Source organism: Leptodactylus fuscus, chromosome 7 (genome assembly GCF_031893055.1).
Source record: "Leptodactylus fuscus isolate aLepFus1 chromosome 7, aLepFus1.hap2, whole genome shotgun sequence".
Taxonomy (NCBI): domain Eukaryota; kingdom Metazoa; phylum Chordata; class Amphibia; order Anura; family Leptodactylidae; genus Leptodactylus; species Leptodactylus fuscus.
This window is the reverse complement of record NC_134271.1, coordinates 17,396,136-17,421,398: the sequence shown is the minus strand read 5'-3', so window position 1 is coordinate 17,421,398 and position 25,263 is coordinate 17,396,136. Positions and strand designations below refer to the sequence as shown.

General features: G+C 48.3%; 1 protein-coding gene across 1 annotated transcript; it reads left to right on the top strand.

The window, feature by feature from the left end:
- Positions 1–4,718: 4,718 nt before the first annotated feature.
- Positions 4,719–19,064, top strand: SPTY2D1 (SPT2 chromatin protein domain containing 1). The gene is made up of 6 exons (XM_075281168.1): positions 4,719–4,908; positions 11,605–11,719; positions 14,332–16,080; positions 17,199–17,358; positions 17,525–17,602; positions 18,344–19,064. Exons 1-6 carry the CDS (start codon positions 4,849–4,851, stop codon positions 18,450–18,452), a joined length of 2,271 nt encoding a protein of 756 aa, XP_075137269.1. The 5' UTR covers positions 4,719–4,848; the 3' UTR covers positions 18,453–19,064.
- The last annotated feature ends 6,199 nt before the right edge of the window (positions 19,065–25,263 follow it).

Below are 25,263 nucleotides of genomic sequence, written 5' to 3'. Positions count from 1 at the left end.
CCATGCAAATTTAGATATCTGCGGTCATGATGTACGTCACGCCTTCCACCATTAAATAGGAAACAGCATTGGCGTTAGTCACATGCAAGATGCCACGAAGTGCAGAGTTGTCCGATTTCGAGAAAGGGGTAATTGTGGGGACCACAGAAATGGTCGATCCTTAAGGGACATTACAAGCGAACTGAATTACCCAAAATCAACAGTGGCCTATGTGATTACGAAGTGGGAGGTGAACGGTGATTGTCAGAATGAACCCTAGTTGGCAGACCCCCGAAACTGGGAGATAGAGACCGACGAGTGCTGGCCAGAGAAACGGCACCCAACCGATGGCTCACATACACCAGGAGTGTCACCAGGCATCCGGGAGTATTGTGTCGCTCAATACCATCTGTAAGGAAGCATCTGCTGGGGGCTACCAACTATTATATAGGAAGAAATGTTGTTTTTCCATTCTACTACAGTTAGACAGTGTATGCCTCCATTGCTCCTATGTAAGTGCACAAAACCAAAATCAGGATAAGCAACAAATAAAATCCTGAGAATCTACAACTCCCACCATACCAGACCCGGATGAAGCCTGGTTATGTATCTGACACGACGTCTCTGGCACTCATAGTGTTAAATGTGGGATTAACATTAAAAACTGGTTGTTCTCCTTTAATAAGCAGCAGCGCATATAAAGTGTCTGGGTGTGAGGCCGGAGACGCGGTTACTCACAGCTCTGTCACTCTGCATTTTTGTTGTTTTCCAAACAAAAGAGAGATCATCAAAAACTTGGGTACCCGAGGGGTGGTACACGAGTTCCCATGGGGCTGTGGAGGTAGTGAGAAGGGGGCGCCATGTTTGTTGGCAATGACTCCTGCAGGACGACTATCAGAAAGTATCGGTGCTGTCCTATGTGTTCTCATTCCCCATGCAGATAACCGGGAGAACTGTCTGAAAGCTTCTATATAGTCAGTGAGATATTACTACATTTACTGTACGGTACCAGCAGGGGGCAGAAGAAGATAATTCAGTAGCAGTGATTGGGAACACTATAGATGGTCATATATTTCCAAAATGCGGAATTGGTAGGTTCAGCAGACCTCAGTGTAATGTATATCCCTGCATGGACGTTTCACGGACGAACCCAGCATTAGCGTACCTTGCCCTACTCCAAAAGAAGTGGTCTGACATTTTTTTTTTTATAGTGCTGTTAAAGAGGTCAAGGATATTTTAAAAATTTCACTCGCCTCTCCCCAGTCCTGTGTGTTCAGTGGTCACTGCCAATCACTGGTGACCTCCTCACAAATGGCACATGACAGCTGTTTGTGAATAGGTCTGAGGCCTGAGGTTACCTGGCACAAACAGAACAACACTGATGACATCAGCGGGGAGCCCCGTAAACCGAACACTAGACCTGCTGATGTGCAGAAACAATCCCTATAATAAACCGGCCGGCCCCTATATGTGTATACTATGGCTTTATGTGTATGGTATACAGACAAAGCCCATGCACACAGGGGAATCCGAACAGGAAAATCCAGTCCGTACATCTCTGTTTAGGGACCCAGACTCACTAGATCATGGTCATCAGTGATGCTAGGAATCCCCGTCTCCCCGCAGCCCTAGTGTTCTGTACTGTATATAGTATAGGACTGTGATGGCGAACCTATGGCATGGGTGCCTGAGGTGGCACTCAGAGCCCTGTCTTTGGGCACCCATCCGTGGAGCACATTATACTGTGTGGGGACCACTGTGCAGCAGATTATAATGTGTGGGGGCCACTGTGCAGCAGATTATACTGTGTGGGGACCACTGTGCAGCAGATTATAATGTGTGGGGGCCACTGTGCAGCAGATTATACTGTGTGGGGACCACTGTGCAGCAGATTATACTGTGTGGGGACCACTGTGCAACAGATTATACTGCGTGGGGGCCACTGTGCAGCAGATTATACTGTGTGGGGGTCACTGTGCAGCAGATTATACTGTGTGGGGACCACTGTGCAGCAGATTATACTGTGTGGGGACCACTGTGGAGCAGATTATAATGTTTGGGGGCCACTGTGGAGCTGATTGTACTGTGTGAGGGTTACTGTGAAGCAGATTGTACTGTGTGGGGGTCACAGTGGAACATAAAGCTCTATAAAGCCCCATTCGTATGACCATATTTTGCAGGTCTGTAATTGTGTGCAATAGTGAATTCGCACATTATTAAGGTTACATTGCCATGTTGGCACTTTGTGATAAATTTGAGGGTTTTGGGTTGCAGTTTGGGCACTCAGTCTCTAAAAGGTTCGCCATCACTGGTATAGGACAATAGGCCTGTAGTGAGCCAGGGACTCCTGCCATTATAAATCACTACCATCCAGGAAGCCCAGGTCGGGAAATCCGACTGGATTTTCCAGTTTGGATTCCTCTGTGTGCATGGGGCCTTACTATAGCAATTCCTCAGCACTTAATAAAAGAGTAGGGTTACATGAACACGAACATGTGCCACATACTGGTCTATTTAAGGCTAATGGGCATCCATGTGACATCTGTGTTCTCCACTGACCTGTACACTTCAAGGAATGAGCCTGGAACGCAAAGCGGGAAGCCATACAACCCGTCCTGAGTTTTTATAGCTTACTCCACATAGTGTGCCACTATAAGTTTCACATGTTAGGCCACACCAAGTCCTTGCCCAAGTACACCCAAAGTATTCTTCTACCACTCCAGGGACAATAAATAGTAGTCTGCCTGATCCTGTACCCACCTAGTATGGGCACGGCCTAGAGGGGCTTGTATGAGGTGTTCGGGGATGTATTTCAATCTGCATTACAGGTGTAACCTGCTACAAGACCTAAGACCCTATTACATGGATCAATTATGAGCAACGTTCTCTAGATGTACCGTGACCACCAGACAGCCCTGCAAGACCTGCAGTGTGAGGGAGGAGATGCTAGGCAAGGAGTTGGGACTGATTATATATCTTAAGAGATCTATTCCAATTGCAACAAGTTTTCCCCAATCTATAGGATGTGTCAGATCAGTGGGGGTCAGGAGAAGAGTTTTGTCCCCTGTTCTGAATGTACTGAAGGGCAGACCGGTAAGCACACCACTCCATTCATTTCAATGGGTGTGCCGGAGATAGCCGAAGTACAGCGCTCAACTATCTCCAGCACCCATTGAACTGAATTGAGGGGTGTCCACATGGGCCCAACCAATAATCCATTCAGATCAGGGACATAACTCCCCTGTTCTACTGATCAGTGGTGAGCAGAGCCCCAAAATCTGTAAGTTATCCCCTATTCAAAGAACTTAATAGGGGAATACCCTTTAGGTTAAGGCCCCATGTAGCTGTCCAAAGCAAAAAAAAACACTGCAGGAAAAACTGCGGCAGCAACCCACGTCTGATTTTCCAGCAGTACTTTTCACAAAAAGTAAAACAGAAAACCTTCTGCGCACTTTCTGCTTCCATTATACTTATGGGGAAACCGCCTGCATTTCCGTAAGTAGAATTGACATGCTGTGATTTACAAAACCACAACGGTTTTGGAAATCACAGCATTTCCGCTGTATGTATTTTTCTGCAATCCACTTTGCAGTGAGTGTAAAACGTTGCGGTGCTTACGCCAAGTGAGGCTCCGACCTTTACGGGTTTGTCTTTATGAAAGAGACTCTTTTCGTTAGCGCCAATTCACAGATATTATCCAGGTGCATGTCTGCCCCACATTCAGGATAAGACCACACGGCCACTTTGACAACGACTCTTCGCAATGAGAAAAGATCGCCACATCGGACTCAACAGAATGGAGTCACATTGTGATCCTGAGGGTGTTGCGACTGCGACTACTACTGCACACTGCTTAGATTTTTTGCAACGAGAAGTCATAGCACCTTTGAGTCGCAACTAGAGATGAGCGAACACTGTTCGGATCAGCTGTTCCGAACAGCACGCTCCCATAGAAATGAATGGAAGCAGCTGGCACGTACACTTTGCCGGCGGCTGGTCGCTTAACCCCCCGCGTGCCGGCTATGTCCATTCATTTCTATGGGAGCGTGCTGTTCGGAACGGCTGTGCTGAACAGTGTTCGCTCATCTCTAGTCGCAATGTGACTTCATTCACTTACGACGTTGAATAAAGGGTGTCGCGCTGATCTTGAGTCGCCATGTTACCTTATACTTATTAGTGTTGAGCGAATAGTATTCGTCAAACACATCGCTCCCATAGGAATACACACATTCCTATGGGAGCGAGGTATTCGATGAATACTATTCGAATATTATTCACGCAGCACTCATCCTTATCTACATGGGAACTGTAATGGCGGCCATATTGGTTGTCACGCCGATTTCCCATAAACCTATATAAATCATAACTCTGTATGCGTAAAGAAGAAAGTAGGAGATGGAAGAAAACTGTTCGGAGTCCATCTTTAAAGCCCTATGGAAACTAATCCGTGCGTTCTTACAGGTTGCGATGGGCAACCCCAATCTTCATTTTTCCTAGTTTTTAAAAAAAATCCTGAATATTTTTCTATTTGGGCTCAGTATTCACCTGTCCTCATACCAGAACTACAGTTTTTTTTTTTTTTTTTTTTTTACTTTTCTCCCTCTCAGTCTCAGCAACTTCCGCCAGAGCGGGTCACGTGACCCAGAGCTGCTGGCAGACATGGCGTCGCGAAAGCTTCAAGTTGGGGCGGACGTGACGTAGGCGGCCGCTCATGACGTCAGAGAAGTGGGCGTCCTGTAGTAGTTTCTGGCAGTGTTGTGCGTCACTCCTCAGAGCGGAGTCTCTCGTCCCGCCCCGGACAGCGGCTGCTGGGCTCCGGCCGGGATATCCCCCCTGTCTCTGACCCGACACCTCACCCTGCGGGCCGACATGGATTTTATGAACGTGCTGAAGGTGGCGGCTTCTAAGCAGGGTGCTGATGGCGTCGCGGTAAGTGTGGGGAGGCAGAGGGCGCTGTATGGGGATGGGGGGGTTTGCAACAGCTGAGTGTCATCTGGTGGGGGAGGGGGGACTTGTGGTCAGTAGAGAAAGTAGGGAGGTGGTCACACGCTGCGGCTTTTTTAGTGGCTAGAAGTTGGTTTCTGGTGTGTTTTGGGGCTGTGGGCTTCTTTTGTACGTGAGGGGCAACATATGGGGGTCAGGTGTGGCTGATATTTCACACCATCCTCTGTTTAGGCCTCACCTATATGACGGTATTATATACTGAGGTTGTAATAAGTCTCCTATACTGTCATGTTGTCCGCGGCGGCCAACCACCTACCGGACCTTGGTGTTGTCTAACTACAACTCCCAGCATGCCCTGGCGTTGGCCGGCGCTGACCCCTGCCCTACTGCATGCCCTATGCCACCCTGGGCACATCCTGCGTCGCACAGCTCTGCCAACCAGAACTATAGGAGGGACATTGTATCCAGCACAGAAGTAACAGCTGTGACATTGTAACCGTTTGCTTTTCTATATGCAGTCGCAGCAGAGCATGATGGGATAGGAATGATGGGGGTAGTGATCCGGGGCCCTGACACAGGGGTGTAAGGGTATATTCACACTGTCAGGTTATATCATGTGCATTTAGACTAAGCACAAGTCGCAGTTGTCTGTAACTCTCTTCTCTTGTTATAATCCAGACCAGAACTACATGAAAAACAACCCGCACGTGTGAATACAGCCTTATAATGCGGCGGCGGATGCTTTGCTGCTGGTGTAATGGTGACTGCACGGCGCAGTAATGTGTCCTGTCTCTTTAATACTACACGAGGATCGCTGTGTGGAGGGGGAGGGGACGCTGCTTCGTCAGCAGCTGACTCTCCATATCATCTGCCGTCTCCGTACAACCTGTTGTTAGCACCAGCCACCGCCGCAGCCTGGGTTATTTTCAGCTGCGCCCTGCCACAAGGCGTGCGGTACGGTACTAGAGTTGTGCTGTTGTAATACAGCGCCGATGGAAATCTGTGCACAATTGGGGTAACAACAAGTTGCGCGAAAGTCGTACAACTAAAATATGTCTGACTTGGTCACTTTGGAGTCAGGCAGATATTTTATACGGAGTCTTGGGCGAGTTGGTGACTTTGGGCGCAACTTCCGTTACATAGCTAAAGATCGCCGTGTTAACCTGTGACTAATAAAAGTGAATGGCGTTGCACTGTGACCCCCGATGGTGCTGCGAATTCTAGATTGTGCGCTGCTTTACTTTCCTCCTGTTGCTTGCAAGACACACAACTAAAATATACGTCCGACTTACTGTCACTCTAGAGTTGCGCAAATACTGTGGCTTCAGCTCTGGCTACACGGCGACTTTGACTGCACCTTCCGTTGTGTGATTATAAAGATTGCCACTCCTTCACTAATGTATGTGAATTGTTCGCCCCCCCCCCCTCCCCCCATGAACTCTATTCACTAACCCCTTGTTCACATCTGTGTTGGTTTTCCGTCTGGGGGGAGTCCGCATAGGGACCCCCAGAACGGAATATCAAACGCAAGTGCTGTGCAGTAAAAGCACACGGACCCCATAGACTATAATGGGGTCCGTGTGCTTGTCGCCAGATCTCTGCAGGGATCGTGCGGACAGGATAATAGTTCACAAAATACTTTCCTGTCCGCATGATTCGTGCGGCAAGCACACGGACCCCATTATAGTCTATGCTCACTGCTTTCAATTGCGTTTGGTATTCCATTCGGGGGGTCCCTATGCCGACTCCCCCGGACAGAATACCAACGCAGATGTGAACGAAGGGTAACATTAGACGACCAATAAAGAGGCTGCCACTCATTTGCACCATATTTTAGGGCACATCTTGTGGCTACCATGGTCCAATCCAATGCGAAGGTTGATAGCTGCGGGGATTGCCCTTAATTTCAGCACCGATATCTCTCCGTTATCAGAAGGGCTGAACTGTAAGGAAGGCCCCACCCCGACTGTATAAGGCTATGGGGAGACATGGGTGCTGAAATTAAGGGCACCGATATCTCCAGTTCCAGGGCCCATTCCGGGAAAGCCAACAATGCACTGAATTCAGCACACTGTCATCTTTCTAGCCGTATATAATACCGCATGTCTATGAAGATATTAAAGGTTCTCCGTGTGCCAAATTGGAACGGTTTTTGCAATTCACAGCATTGTCAACTCTATCTACAGAAACTCTGGAGGTTTCCCTATAGGTATAATTGAAGCCGAAAGTCCGCAGAGGAAACCTGCGCACGTTCTGAGAATATCGATGCAACAAATAAAAAATGCATTGCATCTCCTGTAGTGCTTTTTGGCTTGTCACGCTGTGTCGGGCTCTAGGACCTTTCATGTCCTCAGGCATATGCGGTTTTATATACTAGAAAGCAGACAGTGCACTTTCCCATTGTGTCCCCTGTTGCTGATGAGATCAGTGCCATAATCTCGGCACCGATCTCTCCCCTCAGTCTGAAGGGCGTTCATGACGGTCTAGCATCATCACTGGGCTTTGAGGAGACTATTCTTCTCCTACCTTTAGATGTCTTCTCCGGGCTGCCATTCAGTATATAATTTGGTTTTCAGCAGTATGCAAATGAGTTCTCTCGCAGCACTGGGGACGTCCCCAATGCTGCCAGAGAACTCTCCAGCGCCGCTTCCATCTTCTTCAGGAATGGGTCTTCTTCCAGGGCTTGGCTTCAAACTTCTAGGATAGGGAAAAGCCAACTGCGCATGCCTGCCGGCCACAAGAAAATGGCCGCTTACAATACTGTGCAAGTGGTCATTTTCTTGTGGCCAGCAGGCATGTGCAGTCGACTTTGCTCGAGGCCTAGAAGTTTGAAGCCAACCCCCGGAAGAAGAAGACCTTGTTCCTGAAGATGTAGGCGGCGCTGGAGAGTTCTCTCACAGCATTGGGGACGCAGTGCTGTTTGAACGCTGGGGCCCGACCCCAGTGCTGCGAGAGAACTCATTTGCATACTGACGAAAACCAGATTATATACCGAACGGCGGTGTGGAGAAGACATCTAAAGGTAGGAGACGAATAGCCTTTCTTAACGCTATTCCTACGTGTTAGGGACAAAAAATTGACTTAATGATGGGATCCCTTTAACAGCACCGATATTGCGATCAGTATATAAAACCACATCTGCATGATAGCACCTCAGCCATCAAAACTACCTGCGCTTGTTGCTCATGGAGGGTGGGGGCTAGAGAGAAAATTCCAACTGTGTCGGAATCAGTGGAGCAGATCCCAGTAACAGATATTAAGAACTGGAATTGGAGGAGATGGTGAAAGTGCTCATGACTGTATTTATTTCCGTATATATTATCCACCATTATGGATTTCCCTTCTGTGGCGCCGTCTACACCTCTGTGATTTTTTTTCCTGGACTACAAGCAGCAGGTTCTGTTCCCGTCTTTTTTTGCAGATTGTTCTCATCTACGCCTCGCCCTTAGGTGCCTTTCACGGATGGATTTTCTGGTGATCTCATAAATTCCAGTGAGATTTGGCAGTACTTTCTTCATGATCATTTCCACCTACTCGTCTAACCCTAAAGTGTGACCCCGGCCCCAGCTGTACATGTTGTTCCCTTTAAGTTTTACACTTGAGCGAACTCCTTTCCGTTGAGAGGAAGGTGCGGGTGTACAGAGTGAGCAGAGCCCAGTTTGTTGAATTGTTGGTGGTGTGTTTGTTCCTCAGCTGGCATGCACAAGGGGGTGATTTGATGGGTAAAGCCGCCCCCTTGTGTACCCTGGCCGGCCTACACTCTCCTAAATGATGAACAGCAGCGGCTTAATGGTTGCTGACCTCCCCTCCAAAGAGCACTTTATCACTACTGATGGACACATTCCCTCCCGTGTATTCTCCATTCCTTCGCTTGGTGCTGGAATGCTCTGACATGGTGCAGGGTAGTCCTGGGAGCAGAGGCGGAATCCTAAACATACTCGCCCCTCACTCTCTAGGCCAGGGATCTGCAACCTTCAGCTGTTGTGCAACTACACTTCCCAGCATGCACACTGACTTGAAGTGACTGGAGCATGCTGGGAGTTGTAGTCTTACAATAACTTGTGTGCTAAAGGTTGCTGAACCCTGCCTTGGCCACGTACAGTGTGGGGGAGGCCATGCTGGGACATTATAATATATGGGGGAACTAATAGGGTCTAATGTCTAGGTATACTTATGGACCATTATACTATGTAAGGGGTACTAATGGGTTCCCACCTCCCCTAAACCTCCTCTGGAATATCATACATGCATTGCTGAGTTGCACAACATTAATGCTTATTCACATGACGGTTCTCTGGCCATGTGCTTACCGTTGTATTAAAGGGATCCTATCATTGGATACCCTTTTTTCCCTCCCTAACACTTAGAAATAGTCTTAAGAAAGTCTATTCTTCTCCTACCTTTAGATGTCTTCTAAGCGCTGTCGATCGGTAGAAATCTGGGTTTTCTTCGGTATGCAAATAAGTTCTCTTGCAGCACTGGGGGTGTCCCCAATGCTGCGAGAGAACACTCCAGCGCTGCCTCCATCTTCTTCTGGAGTGCCCTCTCCCTGTGTCATCTTCTGTCCTGGGTTTCAATCTTCTAGGCCTCGGGCAGAGCCTAGGCGCATGCCCGGGCCACAAGAAAATGGCCGCTTACACCAGCTTACTGTGTAAGCGGCCATTTTCTTGTGGCCCGGGCATGCACATTTGGCTCTGCCCGAGGCCTAGAAGATTAAAACCCAGGACAGAAGATGACACAGGGAGAGGGCGCTCCAGAAGAAGATGGAGGCAGCGCTGGAGTGTTCTCTCGCAGCATTAGGGACACCCCCAGTGCTGCAAGAGAACTTATTTGCATACTGAAGAAAACTCTGATTTCTACCGAATGACAGCGCGGAGAAGACATCTAAAGGTAGGAGAAGAATAGACTTTCTTAAGGCTATTCCTACGTGTTAGGGAGAAAAAAAGGGTATCCAATGATGGGATCCCTTTAACAGATTACCCTCGGGTGAACACTTGGCCGTAAACAAAGTTCTTATTCACAGCCGAGTGCTCGCCACGTTTATGCGAATAAGCTTTCAAACAGAGTTTTAAAGAGGCCAAATCCTGATTTCAGATCCTAGAAGTGGTGGCTGGGGGTGTCGCGGTCTAGTATTTAGTCTTAGGGGTTTCACCGCGTGTTATATGTGAGACGCGAGTGCAGTGGGTTATAAGTGCAACGTTACTCTCGGTCTAGTCATCTCGCAAGCGAGCTCGAGGAAATCCCTGATCAGCGGCAGATGAAGTTTCTACAGGCCGGCGGTGAGCTGAGATCTCCAGAGGATTGTTCAGACCTAGGATGTGCCTGTAAGCTGCTCCATCTTGTATGGAGTGTTCCTCGGGACTCCCTGTCCGCCATGTCTCTTTATCTGTTTTCGGAATTTCACGTATGTGCTAATGAGGTTACCCTCCGGTGCGTTGGCATCGCGCCTGACTGTTTCACCCAAGCACTGGAATTCTTTAACCCCTTATTGACTTGCGCCGTCATTTCTAGTGGACTTTAAAGATGGCGTCTGCTCAGGGGAGACCCAGTGGCAATGCCCTAGGGTCTTAGAATCAGATCTTACCTGTGCACATAGTTGGTATGTTCCTTATTCCCCCCCTTCCCTTGTATTTGGCGAGTCCTCCTGGATGCCAAAAACATATCAGTGCATTAATTAGTTTCCGGTGCAATTGGGCTCCAGTGTGTACTTGGGATTGGGAATTGATATTCTAAGGTCCTTTGGGGACAGGGACTGATGACGGCCTTTGTACAGCGCTGCAGCACATGTTGGTGTTCTATAAGCTACCTAATAGACCCTGGCTGTTGGCAATGAATGTGTTAAGGCCCGTGCCCGCCATGATTGCTGTGTGGCTGTGTGTATTGTGCCAGCGCTGATGACAGAGTTTCATCATCACCACAGCAACAGATGTGTCCCCCACGGAGCAGAATTCACCCCTGTAGCAATCGGAGCATTGCTCTTCCTCCAGCTGTAGCTATGGCCCGTATTTTAGGTCACCCTGGGGGATCCCTGATCTGCTGGACCTGACCTGATGTCATATGTTATAGACTAGATCAGACCCCATGCACATGAGCAGAAAATCCAATCCAGGCCTGGACTCCTTGCATCAAAGTGAACAGCGATATTCGGAGTCCCTGCCCCGCGACTCTGCCGTCCTGTACTATATACAATATGGGGGAGCCGCGGCCAGGCAGGGATTTCTAGTGTGTACATCGCAACCAGGCAGGGAGTCCAGATTTCCGAATTGAGTTCGGTCCAGCCAACGTATAGACTGGATTTCATGATTCCTCTGTGTGCACGGGCTCCTAATCTGTAATATGGTTCCTCCATTGACTTCACCACGCTGTAAAAACTATAGTCATTTTTCATAGAGGATTCCTTGAACTACTGCCACAAATATTGCCCATTTTTTACCTAATTTTCTACGCCGCAGGTTGTGTCCGCAAAGGACATTTTCACACGCACAGAATTGTGTAAGAATCCATTGATGTTTTACGTGTTACATGTTTCTTACCAAACTAACATAACTGCGGAAAGCACAATTGTGTGTGTGAATAGCGCCCAAGGCTGTCAAGTCATGACCCATGTGACAACGTTGTTACAGAATCTTTATATTCTGCTTCGTCCCTATTTTAATGTTTTGTTTTTTTTATCCTTTACAGAAGAGGTACAGCTTGGCGGTTGGACCCCCCAAGAAAGATCCAAAAGTCAAAGGGGTGCACTCAGCTGCCGTCCAGGCTTTTCTGCGGCGCAAGGAGGAGGAGATGCGGAAGAAAGGTATCAGATTTATGTAGTCTGTCTAAAAGCTGAAAAGGTTTTGCACATGTCGTCTCCTCCTAAAAATAGCGCCACACCTGTGCATGGGTCACAAGTGGTATTGCAGTGCAGTTTCACCTTAAGTGGAGCTCAGCTGCAATACCAGCATATGGACAGATGGGGCACTGTTTCTGGAAGAAAAGAGTCATGTTTTCCTAATCCTAAACATTTCTTTTAGTAGATTAAAGGGATTCTACCATTAAAACCTCTTTTTTTTGTGGATAAGACGTCAGAATAGCCTTTACAAAGGCTATTCGTCTCTTACCTTTAGATGTGATCTCCGCCGCGCCGTTCCTTAGAAATACCGGTTTTTACCAGTATGTAAATTAGTTCTCTGGCAGCGATGGGGGCGGGCCACAGCTCTGAAAATGCGATGGGGGCGTCTCTACTGCTGCTCGAGAACACGATCCTGCGACCCCTCTATCTTCGGCTGGATCCTCCCCTTCTCTGTCGTCTTCCTCCTGCGTCACCTCCTGCGCGGTTGACTCTGCCAGTGAGACACCAGCGAATGCCGGCCGGCGGACATTTTTGGGAGGCCGCTCCTGCATTGAATTACAAGATCAAGAGCGGCCTCCCAAAAATGTCCGCCGGCCGGCATGCGCAGTCGGCTCTACTAGTGTCTCACTGGCAGAGCCAACAGCGCAGGTGTCGGAGGTGACGCAGGAGGAAGACGACAGAGAAAGGGAGGATCCAGCCGAGAATAGAGTCGTCGCATGATCGTGTTCTTGAGCTGCAGCGGGGACGCCCCCATCGCTGTGAGAGAACTAATTTACATACCGGTAAAAACCAGTATTTCTAAGGAACAGCGCAGCGGAGATCACATCTAAAAGTAAGAGACGAATAGCCTTTGTAAAGGCTATTCCGACGACTTATCTACAAAAAAAGAGGTTTTTATTGTAGAATTCCTTTAAACTGGGCTGTCATTCCCATCTTGAATGGATTTCTGCTATGCTCAATCTCATGTACCAGGCGTCGCTGTGTATTAGATATCGAGTCGGTCTACTGTTAAGGATAAAGATATTGTCGTCATTTCCCTCTTACCAGAAACTTGCCAGTAATAAAAAATTCATTAAGTTGGTTCTTATCTGGATCACCAATGCTGGACCACAAGAACAGATAAAAGCGTGACCATGACTGATCCCAAGGGAACCCACTGACTATAATGGGGTCCATTGGGTGTCCAATATTTAGCAGACATCACCGAATGATTCAGGCTTGCAGGATTTTTTGTTCGGGATTTCTCAGACTCGACGCAAATGTGACTTCATCACAGATATGAATGTTGCTTCCAAATATAACAGGATTGCGCCATTACAGAGCTGTACATGTACCAGGGATGAGTCCGACAAGGGCACAGGACTCTTCATACTTGGCTAGTATGAAGACATGAGTTCCCCTTAAAGGGAATCTACAACCCCCAAAATCTCTTCTAAACTCCTGCCAGGGTGTTATGACGTAGCGAACCAAACTTTTATAGGTCAAAGTTCAAGATTAACTTGTAATCTTTGTTCGGTGCGCTTATCTTGTGGCCGTGTCTGTCAGAATACCCGTTTTCGTCTGCATTTGCTGCCTGGAAAAAAAACCGTAAATGCAGAAGTGACTCGGCCTGATTACGGACGCACCATGTATGGGGGAGGGGTGGGAGTTATTACAGTGGATGTTGGAAAGATAAATATGACTTCCATTAACCAAACATCAGTGGTGACATCACCTGAAGTGTGTACTTTAGGTGAGGCGCTGGTGTCTGCCCCAGGTTCTGATGACTTCCTACAAGGAATAACACTGGCAATGGCACAGATGTTCGGGTGCAATAAACTTTTATCTCTTTAGCTATTAGAAAAGGTGACCTTTCCTCTCATATAGAGACGTGGGCTGTAGCTGTGGCATATCGGCGACTCCGGGTGCGCCCTGGCAGACTCCGGGTGTCATGCTGTGAGTTGTAGTTGTGCAGCAGGTTGCACAGCATTGGCCTCACATATAATGATGCAATGAGGGGTAAATGTTGCTTATCGGCTCCTTTTAAGGTAAGTTCACACAGTTTTTTGGACCGAAATTTGAGGTGGAGGCCGTCTCAGGTTCCGGTCCAAAATACGGTTAACTGCGACTGCAGTGCATCGGCATTCAGTCGCGCACTCCGCTCCGGATTTGGCCGAAATGAATGGGCCTAGTCGGGAGGAGGGAGTGTCGAGGCGAATCCACCTGAAAGAATGAGCATCTCTCTTCTAGAACTGACCGGCTCCCATTGATTTCAATGGGAGCCATCTTTTTGGCCAGGATTTTGAGGTGGATATGGCCTCATAATCCTGACCAAAAAAAACCTCTGCATGCACTTACTCTTAGTCGGTTCATCATGGGGAGTATTGGGAGTCGGACCACTACGATCTGTTATTGATGGGCATGTAGAGCCCCTTTACCCTGAGTGTACAGATCAGATAGTTGTCCGCTTCTGTTGTTGTGGACAATGTGGATGACAAGCCTTAGTATTAATGCACCATGGAGTCCTATATTAATTGAGGTCCAATACAAGTGAAAGAAAGTTGACTTCATTTCTTTTTTTTTTTTGTGTGTTCTAGAGCTGGAAGAGAAGAGAAAAAAGGAAGATCTGTTGGCGAAGCGCAAAGAACTGAAACATGACAAGAAAGCAAGAGCAATGGCCTCCAGGACGAAGGACAACTTCAGGGGCTACAATGGGGTTCCAGTGGAAGACAAACCCAGGAAGAGATCGAGCTCCAAAATGGACCAAAGCGACGATAATGAGAACGACGACTACTTAGTAGAAGAAGAAATGTACGAATATTCCCAGAGCGAGTCCGAGCCGGAGGTGGAAGAACCTCCTCCGCCACCGCCACCATCAAAAAAACCAAAGCTTTCCAATGTGAAGAAACCGGCACCTCCGGCAGCCATGAACTTCAACGATCTGCTGCGGCTGGCAGAGAAAAAACAATACGAACCAGTGGAAATTGTTAAAAAAATCGTGAAAAAGAACGATGAGCGACCAAGAACCGCCGAAGAGCTCCGAGAAATCGAGTTCTTGGAACGGAAAAACCATAAACCTTCAAAAACCAATGGCCAAATTGTAAAAGTTAGCAAAAGCTCTTCAGAGAAACATTCCTCCTCTAAGGGAAGTTATTCCGAAGATAAGAAGCTCAAGAGCAGCAGCTCCACCTCGAAAAGTAGTCACCACGACAAAGCCAGGAGCGGAGAGAATGGGACAGTTAAAAAACATTCTGATACCAAGCACAAATCGGAGAAACACTTGTCCGGCTCCCATAGTGCGAAGGTTTCTTCCAAACCTTCATCAAATAAAGAACCTGGTGCTAAACATTCTTCATCTTCCAGACCAGATATGAACGGAAATGTGAATGGAAAACTTCATGGAAGTTCCCGACCCAGTAGCACAAGTTCTACGAAGTTGTCTGGAGCACCCGGGAAGCCACCAGTAGGCACCGGGACAAGTTCCATGCGGCCGTCTGGTGGTTCTAGCTCTTCAAGGCCTTCTGGTGGTTCTAGCTCCTCACAACCTTCTGGTGGTTCTAGCTCCTCACGGCCGTCTGGTGGTTCTAGCTCCTCACGACCGTCTGGTGGTTCTAGCGCCTCACGACCGTCTGGTGGTTCTAGCGCCTCACGACCGTCTGGTGATTCTAGTTCCTCACGGCCATCTGGTGGTTCTAGCTCCTCACGGCCATCTGGTGGTTCTAGCTCCTCACGGCCTTCTGGAGCACCCACATCTAATTCTGGACGGCCATCTGGTGGGTCTGTTACACCCTCTGCCCGGCCAACAAGTAGTTCCAGCTCCTCCAAACCTTCCGGCAGCTCTGGCTCTGTCCGCCCCTCTGGAAGTTCTGCTCGACCTTCTAGCGGGACTGGGTCAAGCAAACCTCACAGCAGCTCTGGGTCATCACGTCCAAGCAGCTCTGGACACTTGACCAGCGGCTCAGGTTCTGCACGTCCATCCAACACGTCTGGATCTAGTCGTCCGACCTCGAGTAACCCCTTATCAAATAGTAAACCCAAAAGTACCCCATCAGGAAAAGAAGGGTCATCAATGCGACCAAATGGAGGACCTATGTTGAGTTCATCTAAACTTGCAGCTAATTCTGGCCCCGGGAGGCCGGGCAGTCAGCTGGCTATGGGACCTGGGTCAAAGCCCAAATGTACTGTTGTGTCTGAAACCATTTCATCCAAAAACTTTGTTCCTAAATCTGGTAATGGACCTGTAAATGGCATGAGACCTGGTGCGGTAAATGGCGTCAGACCGGGACAAGTGAATGGAATGAGACCTGGACCTCCACCGGGGCACAGACCAATGGCTCGCCCTCCAGGTACTCATGGGTTAAATTTTGTATTTGGTAATACTTTGTGAATGTCTATGTTCACCTGCATCGATTCCATGGTTGTAGGTGTCCCTCAATAATAGGTGTTTGAGCCCCCCATCCCACTGGTCACATATTGGTGACCTATTCTCAGGATGTGGTCATCTATATGAGTCCTGGGTAACCTCTTGTGGCATTGGAGACCCCCACGATTGCTGAAATTCAGGGACAGTAGCGCTCGACTGAGCCCCTTCAACTCTCAAAGTGCTTTGTTCCTTTTGATGGGGGTCTCAGCACTTGGACCCCGCTGTTCCTTGATATGTCGTGTGGAAGTCACGTCCTGTCTTTAGACACCTGGGACCCCCTCAGATCAGCTGCTCTGGGACAGTGTGGCTCCTACTAATGTTGACCTGTCAGTGGCCACACTGCTCACTCACCTTACAAAATATAGCAGCGGCCTCAATGTAGTGTATGGGGCAGCACCACAGTACCTAAATCCGCTACTAGACTTTGTACACTGATCTGCCGGGGTCCTGGGTGTTTGACCCTCACATATCTATCCTAAGGACAGGTCATCAATATTATAAAGTGGGTATCCATGCTTTAGATGGCTGGTCGTACGCTTATCTGGCTGACTGATAGTCCACCTGTATACAAGTAAACTCAATGGGGAGGGGAATAAGCTGCTTCCAGAAACTTTTGTTAGAGGACAAAGGATCGGACATGTTGAAGTCCAACATGACTGATCTTTCTACGGCAGAGTTAGGGCACCCACATACACATAAGGTGGTCTTCCGGTATGTATGGACACGATGACAGTGATGCTCTTTACATGTCTGAGGTGCTATGTGGCATTATGAAGGGGTATGATGTACTAGAGGGGAGCTTAACGGGGGTCTTCAGGCCAAATAATTGATGACCTATCCTCAGTTAAAGATGAGCTGGGATTACCCAACGTGCTCTCTGCCGATCAGCTCATTGTATAGTGGCTGTGTTTGGTCAGGCCATTCACTTGAATGGGACTGAGGTGCACAGGCCCCTTCAATACATAGTATAAAGGATAGACTTGTCGTGTTTCCGATCTTCACAAGCCGAACCTCTGTGCTTAGTGATTCGTCTCTTTGCAGGTCCCCCTCTGCCCCCCATAACCAGCTCCTACAAGAGAAGAATCGATGATGACGAGGAGGAGTACGATTCTGAAATGGATGACTTCATCGATGACGGCGGAGAATCTCAAGACGAGATTTCAAAACACATCCGTGAAATATTTGGCTATGACAGGTCGAGGTAAGCGAAGGCCGTCTGCTCTGGGCTACGGGTTGGGGTCTTACTGTGCCTCCTCAGGCATGGCGAAGATCTGTTGCTGTGCAGGCCTGTGGATGCGGCTGTGTGCACATTAGGTCAAAGGTTCTGTTTGTCTTGAGGTTCAGCCATCGTGTTCTGTCGTCTCCAGGTATAAAGACGAGAGCGACTATGCCCTGCGATACATGGAGAGCAGCTTCAGGGAACAGCAGAAGGAAGAAGCGCGGAGGTAAGTCCACCTGACACCAGAGACAATAGCCAGTCGTCACATTCATGTTCATGGTGGGCGGGGCAGGATAGTCTGCGGTAATGTCTTTTGCTTTGCCAGGGGTAAGGGGCATTTTGGTGTGCACGTCTGCTGTAATGGCTGGGATTGGAGGAAGGTTTGATCCTGGTTATTTAACCTATTGATTGCTGCAGTCAAAAGTTGCCACAGCATGAGACCCTGCAAGAAGTGAAAAAATAAAAGGGTCCTGCAGGGAGGGTCTCCGTACCCTCGCCCCCTCTATGATCAAATATGGGTGAGCTGTCCATAGTAACCATACTATCAGATATAATGGTGTGCGCAGGACAACGCTAGACTGGCAATGAAGGGGTTAGTATAAATCGCAGAAAGCCATAGAACTCCTTTTCCAATGCTGCAACATTAAAGGGGATGTCCCATTGTTAAAGATCATATTCATTAAAAAATGAGCAACGTTTGCCATTTACATGCCGTTAAAACATTTGCTTAGTATGGCGCCACCTGGTGATTACCATATAGCAATGTGCACGTCCACCTAACTGCTGAGTGCTGTGGACGCACATGCTCAGTCACTCATCTCGGAGCAAGGTCGCAGCAGGACACTCAGGTACAGGCCAAGTCTGTACAGTAGGTGGCGGTATAGCTATGCAGGGAAAGTAAGGAGGGGCCATATTGTCAGCTGTCACCGACCGATTCCTATTTCTGACCTCTTGTCTTTTCTCGCAGCCTGCGGTTAGGTATACAAGAAGACCTGGAAGAGATGAAACGCGAAGAGGAGGAATTAAAGAGAAAAGCAAAACTGGAAAAAGCCAGTAAAAAGCCGAAAAACCGATAGCACTGGCTTATAACCCGACAGACATTGTCACATCAGCCCACTACAGCGCAGTTCTCTGCCCTACCACCTGGTGGTGACTGGAGCCCAAACGCAAAGGGAGTTTATCCATTTATTTGCAAAAAAATATATATCTATATATATAATGAATTATCAGATCATTTTAACAGTCTAGATAGAAACTTCTGGAATATTTTAGTTGTCAGAGTTTTTTCGACTTTTTTGCTACAGTATCGCAGGTGAAAACTGGATCTGCCGAACACCCAGGACACGGTGAAGAGCTTGGTTTCTATTTTCTTTTATAAGTATATTAGATATGGATCTTGTTCTGAGAACAGATTGCGGAATAAATTATTTGTACCATATTATAGAGGATTTATCAGCCCGTCCATGTTATCAGCGATGTATTCTGTGTGTGGACATTCGTATAATGTAGTTGTGTACTGTATAGATGGCTATATGTGACGGTTATTATATAACTTGGGTTGTTCACCAGCCTTAAGTGCACTTACCACATGTTACTAGTAGAGATGAGCGAACACTGTTGGGATCAGCCGTTCCAAACAGCACGCTCCCATAGAAATGAATGGAAACACCTGGCACGGCGACCGGCCGCCGGCAAAGTATATGTGCCAGGTGTTCATTCATTTCTATGGGAGCGTGCTGTTCGGAACGGCTGATCCCAACAGTGTTCGCTCATCTCTAGTTACTAGGTGACCTCTGCTGTGTCAAGTATCACTGAACCTGAAATACCACATGACGGTGTATACAATGACAATACAACTATGGGAGAGATTCCTGATACCTGCATCATCTCTAGGATAATCACACAGTATATACACAGATTCTACAGCTTGCACTATATCACGTTATCCTGAGTTACATCCTGTATTATACTCCAGAGCTGCGCTCACTATTCTGCTGGTACAGTCACTGTGTACATACATTACATTACTTATCCTGTACTGATCCTCAGTTATATCCTGTATTATACTCCAGAGCTGCGCTCACTATTCTGCTGGTGCAGTCACTGTGTACATACATTACATTACTTATCCTGTACTGATCCTCAGTTATATCCTGTATTATACTCCAGAGCTGCGCTCACTATTCTGCTTTTATGATTGGAAACGGTCAACCAACAGGTAAATAGATTCCTCTGTAACATTATCTGAGGTTTTATAATGTAAGGGGCAGACTTCAGCTCTGATGCCTGCAGAATTTTGAATGTAGCTCTGGAGTATAATACAGGATATAACTCAGGATCAGTACAGGATAAGTAATGTATGTACACAGTGACTGCACCAGCAGAATAGTGAGCACAGCTCTGGAGTATAATACAGGATGTAACTCAGGATCAGTACAGGATAAGTAATGTAATGTATGTACACAGTGACTGCACCAGCAGAATAGTGAGTGCAGCTCTGGAGTATAATACAGGATGTAACTCAGGATCAGTAATGTAATGTATGTACACAGTGACTGTACCAGCAGAATAGTGAGTGCAGCTCTGGAGTATTATCTAGGATAATACGATGTGTGATTTTCTGGGTGGGAAAATTGGCTTTACAATACCTCAGAATCCAGAGAGTGGTTAAATACTTTATAACACCAGTGTAAGTGGCATCATCTACTGGTTGAAAGGTGGTACTGCATCCTAATAGAGAATTGATGACACTATTTTTTTCTCTTGTATAGCTCCAACCTATTCCACGACGCAGTAACTATTCATCGTACGTGGTCTATACAATTTTCTTATGCAGGTCATGTTGGATTTCAGGTTCTGTGTTACACGGGGCAGTCTCTGATGTTTAGATACAGCGGATTATAACCCGTATCTCGCCCACTATGTGGTTGTATTTTTGCCAAAACCTCAGATGCCAATGAGCCAAACGCCATGCCGCGGGCCAGCTGGCCACAAGGGTTTACCTGTCTGACAGTCGCATTTGTACTCAGGTCTCGCTCATCTGTCTTATGTGATGCAGTAAATATACCGTATTGTGGAGTTGAATGAATGAATTTTTTTTTTTTAACCCCCTCTCCCCCACATTTTATCCTCTATTTCGGGGGTCTTTATGTAGCAGCGCCCCCTCTCTGTTTACAGCTAATTGCACTAACAGTTGTTTTCTTCAATAAACTGAGCGTGTACCGTGTGACCGCCCTAATGTCTATGTACTAATACCACGTTCTGTTGAGAGACCTTATTCAGGCGTTTAGGTTTTATTCACACGTAGCAGGTTTATTGCAACCAGTAGTGGGTACGGCATGTCATAGGGCTCTGTTCACATCTGCATTTGTCAATCCTGTTACCTCACAAAATCTGCCCCAATGCTAGGAGTGGGTTAGCAAGACGCACACGCACTTCGGCTGCAAAATCTACAACAGCAACTGTATGTGGCTCTCGCCTTAAAGGGATGGTTGAGGAATTAGCTATACGGAGGACGAAGACATCCAGAAGCGGATGCTCGATCTATTGTATGGCTGACCTGCTGGGGTAAGGTATCTCTGATCTTATATAACTGAAGAAGGGTAGAGCTGCCGTACCCAGGCATGGCCGCTATATAGGGGTTGTAGCTTTCTGCACCACCTACGTCCTCGGTATACAATACAGACCTGAAGGCAACCTGTTAGGGTCCATGTGTTAATAGTGGTGCCCTATCGTGGCCCAGGAACCTAAAAACTCCTTTAATTCAGTGCCCCGGGTGCATTTCTGGGATGTGCCAGTACTACTAGCTCAGCACCTACTGAAAAAATGTAATGAATGTTCTTAAAGGGACGCTCCGCTTTTAATAATCCCTTCATGTTTGATACATTATTGACAATAAGATGATCACAAATCCGAGTTTCTCCCTGGTTGGCCCCCATTATTCATCTTTAATCAATGGAAAATCCTGACAGTAAGTGCTCACTTTCCCTGGAGCGCCATCACCATTCACCCTATTGTCCAGTAATGGGCGCAATTAAAAAATTTTGGCACAAAACGCGCAAGTCACTGATGGCACAACATGAAAATTGCACTTTTTACTGACACCAAGTAGAAATAATGCACTGTACAGTGGAGGAGAAACTCACACCGCGAGGGAGGGACTGAGTAATGCCAGGTTCACGCTAGCGTACGGGTTTCTGTTGTTCGGGTCTGCTTGGGAGCCTGTTATAGAATATAATGGGGTCTGCCAGATTTCCGCTCAAAATCGGCAGACAGAAGTCCTGCTTGCATAAGTTTTCTCTCTGTATATTTTAAGTGTAATGGCGGACAGAGTCCTCGAACGTTAGTGTGAACCAGCCGTTATGTGTGATGTGTGTGCAGTACTAGTATGGGTTATTGGCGAAATATATGTATCAGGGGTGTGCGGTGTATTAGGACAGGTGCCTGCTGCAGTGTATGAGGGGTGTGCGGTGTATTGGGACAGGTGCCTGCTGCAGTGTATGAGGGGTGTGCGGTGTATTAGGACAGGTGAGTGCTGCAGTGTATGAGGGGTGTGCAATGTATTAGGACAGGTGCCTGCTGCAGTGTATGAGGGGTGTGCGGTGTATTAGGACAGGTGCCTGCTTCAGTGTATGAGGGCTATGCAGTGTATGAGGGGTGTGCGGGGTATTAGGACAGGTGTTTGGTGCAGTGTATGAGGGATGTGCGGGGTATTAGGACAGGTGCCTGCTGCAGTGTATGAGGGGTGTGCAGTGTATTAGGACAGGTGTCTGCTGCAGTGTATGAGGGGTGTGCAGTGTATTAGGACAGGTGTATGAGGGGTGTGCAGTGTATTAGGACAGGTGCCTGCTGCAGTGTACGAGGGGTGTGCAGTGTATTAGGACAGATGTCTGGTGCAGTGTATGAGGGATGTGCAGTGTATTAGGACAGGTGTATGAGGGGTGTGCAGTGTATTAGGACAGGTGTCTGGTGCAGTGTATGAGGGGTGTGCAATGTATTAGGACAGGTGTCTGGTGCAGTGTATGAGGGGTGTGCAGTGTATTAGGACAGGTGTCTGGTGCAGTGTATGAGGGGTGTGTGGGGTATTAGGACAGGTGCCTGCTGCAGTGTATGAGGGGTGTGCGGGGTATTAGGACAGGTGCCTGCTGCAGTGTATGAGGGTTATGCAGTGTATGTGGGGTGTGCGGGGTATTAGGACAGGTGTTTGGTGCAGTGTATGAGGGATGTGCGGGGTATTAGGACAGGTGCCTGCTGCAGTGTACGAGGGGTGTGCAGTGTATTAGGACAGGTGTCTGGTGCAGTGTATGAGGGGTGTGCAGTGTATTAGGACAGGTGTATGAGGGGTGTGCAATGTATTAGGACAGGTGTCTGCTGCAGTGTATGAGGGGTGTGCAATGTATTAGGACAGGTGTCTGCTGCAGTGTATGAGGGGTGTGCAATGTATTAGGACAGGTGTCTGGTGCAGTGTATGAGGGGTGTGCAATGTATTAGGACAGGTGCCTGGTGCAGTGTATGAGGGGTGTGCGGGGTATTAGGACAGGTGCCTGCTGCAGTGTATGAGGGGTGTGCGGTGTATTAGGGCAGGTGCCTGCTTCAGTGTATGAGGGTTATGCAGTGTATGTGGGGTGTGCGGGGTATTAGGACAGGTGTTTGGTGCAGTGTATGAGGGATGTGCGGGGTATTAGGACAGGTGTTTGGTGCAGTGTATGAGGGATGTGCGGGGTATTAGGACAGGTGCCTGCTGCAGTGTACGAGGGGTGTGCAGTGTATTAGGACAGGTGTCTGGTGCAGTGTATGAGGGGTGTGCAGTGTATTAGGACAGGTGTATGAGGGGTGTGCAATGTATTAGGACAGGTGTCTGGTGCAGTTTATGAGGGGTGTGCAATGTATTAGGACAGGTGCCTGGTGCAGTGTATGAGGGGTGTGCGGGGTATTAGGACAGGTGCCTGCTGCAGTGTATGAGGGGTGTGCGGGGTATTAGGACAGGTGCCTGCTGCAGTGTATGAGGGTTATGCAGTGTATGTGGGGTGTGCGGGGTATTAGGACAGGTGTTTGGTGCAGTGTATGAGGGATGTGCGGGGTATTAGGACAGGTGCCTGCTGCAGTGTACGAGGGGTGTGCAGTGTATTAGGACAGGTGTCTGGTGCAGTGTATGAGGGGTGTGCAGTGTATTAGGACAGGTGTATGAGGGGTGTGCAATGTATTAGGACAGGTGTCTGCTGCAGTGTATGAGGGGTGTGCAATGTATTAGGACAGGTGCCTGGTGCAGTGTATGAGGGGTGTGCGGGGTATTAGGACAGGTGCCTGCTGCAGTGTATGAGGGGTGTGCGGTGTATTAGGGCAGGTGCCTGCTTCAGTGTATGAGGGTTATGCAGTGTATGTGGGGTGTGCGGGGTATTAGGACAGGTGTTTGGTGCAGTGTATGAGGGATGTGCGGGGTATTAGGACAGGTGCCTGCTGCAGTGTACGAGGGGTGTGCGGGGTATTAGGACAGGTGCCTGCTGCAGTGTATGAGGGGTGTGCAGTGTATTAGGACAGGTGTCTGGTGCAGTGTATGAGGGGTGTGCAGTGTATTAGGACAGGTGTCTGGTGCAGTGTATGAGGGGTGTGCAGTGTATTAGGACAGGTGTCTGGTGCAGTGTATGAGGGGTGTGCAATGTATTAGGACAGGTGTCTGCTGCAGTGTATGAGGGGTGTGCAATGTATTAGGACAGGTGTCTGCTGCAGTGTATGAGGGGTGTGCAGTGTATTAGGACAGGTGTATGAGGGGTGTGCAATGTATTAGGACAGGTGTCTGGTGCAGTGTATGAGGGGTGTGCAGTGTATTAGGACAGGTGTCTGGTGCAGTGTATGAGGGGTGTGCGGGGTATTAGGACAGGTGCCTGCTGCAGTGTATGAGGGGTGTGCGGTGTATTAGGGCAGGTGCCTGCTTCAGTGTATGAGGGTTATGCAGTGTATGAGGGGTGTGCGGGGTATTAGGACAGGTGCCTGCTGCAGTGTATGAGGGGTGTGCGGTGTATTAGGGCAGGTGCCTGCTTCAGTGTATGAGGGTTATGCAGTGTATGTGGGGTGTGCGGGGTATTAGGACAGGTGTTTGGTGCAGTGTATGAGGGATGTGCGGGGTATTAGGACAGGTGTTTGGTGCAGTGTATGAGGGATGTGCGGGGTATTAGGACAGGTGCCTGCTGCAGTGTACGAGGGGTGTGCAGTGTATTAGGACAGGTGTCTGGTGCAGTGTATGAGGGGTGTGCAGTGTATTAGGACAGGTGTCTGGTGCAGTGTATGAGGGGTGTGCAGTGTATTAGGACAGGTGTATGAGGGGGTGTGCAATGTATTAGGACAGGTGTCTGCTGCAGTGTATGAGGGTTATGCAGTGTATGAGGGATGTGCGGGGTATTAGGACAGGTGCCTGCTGCAGTGTACGAGGGGTGTGCAGTGTATTAGGACAGGTGTCTGGTGCAGTGTATGAGGGGTGTGCAGTGTATTAGGACAGGTGTCTGGTGCAGTGTATGAGGGGTGTGCAGTGTATTAGGACAGGTGTCTGGTGCAGTATATGAGGGGTGTGCAGTGTATTAGGACAGGTGTATGAGGGGTGTGCAATGTATTAGGACAGGTGTCTGCTGCAGTGTATGAGGGGTGTACAATGTATTAGGACAGGTGTCTGCTGCAGTGTATGAGGGGTGTGCAATGTATTAGGACAGGTGTCTGCTGCAGTGTATGAGGGGTGTGCAATGTATTAGGACAGGTGCCTGGTGCAGTGTATGAGGGGTGTGCGGGGTATTAGGGCAGGTGCCTGCTTCAGTGTATGAGGGGTGTGCGGGGTATTAGGACAGGTGCCTGCTGCAGTGTACGAGGGGTGTGCAGTGTATTAGGACAGGTGTCTGGTGC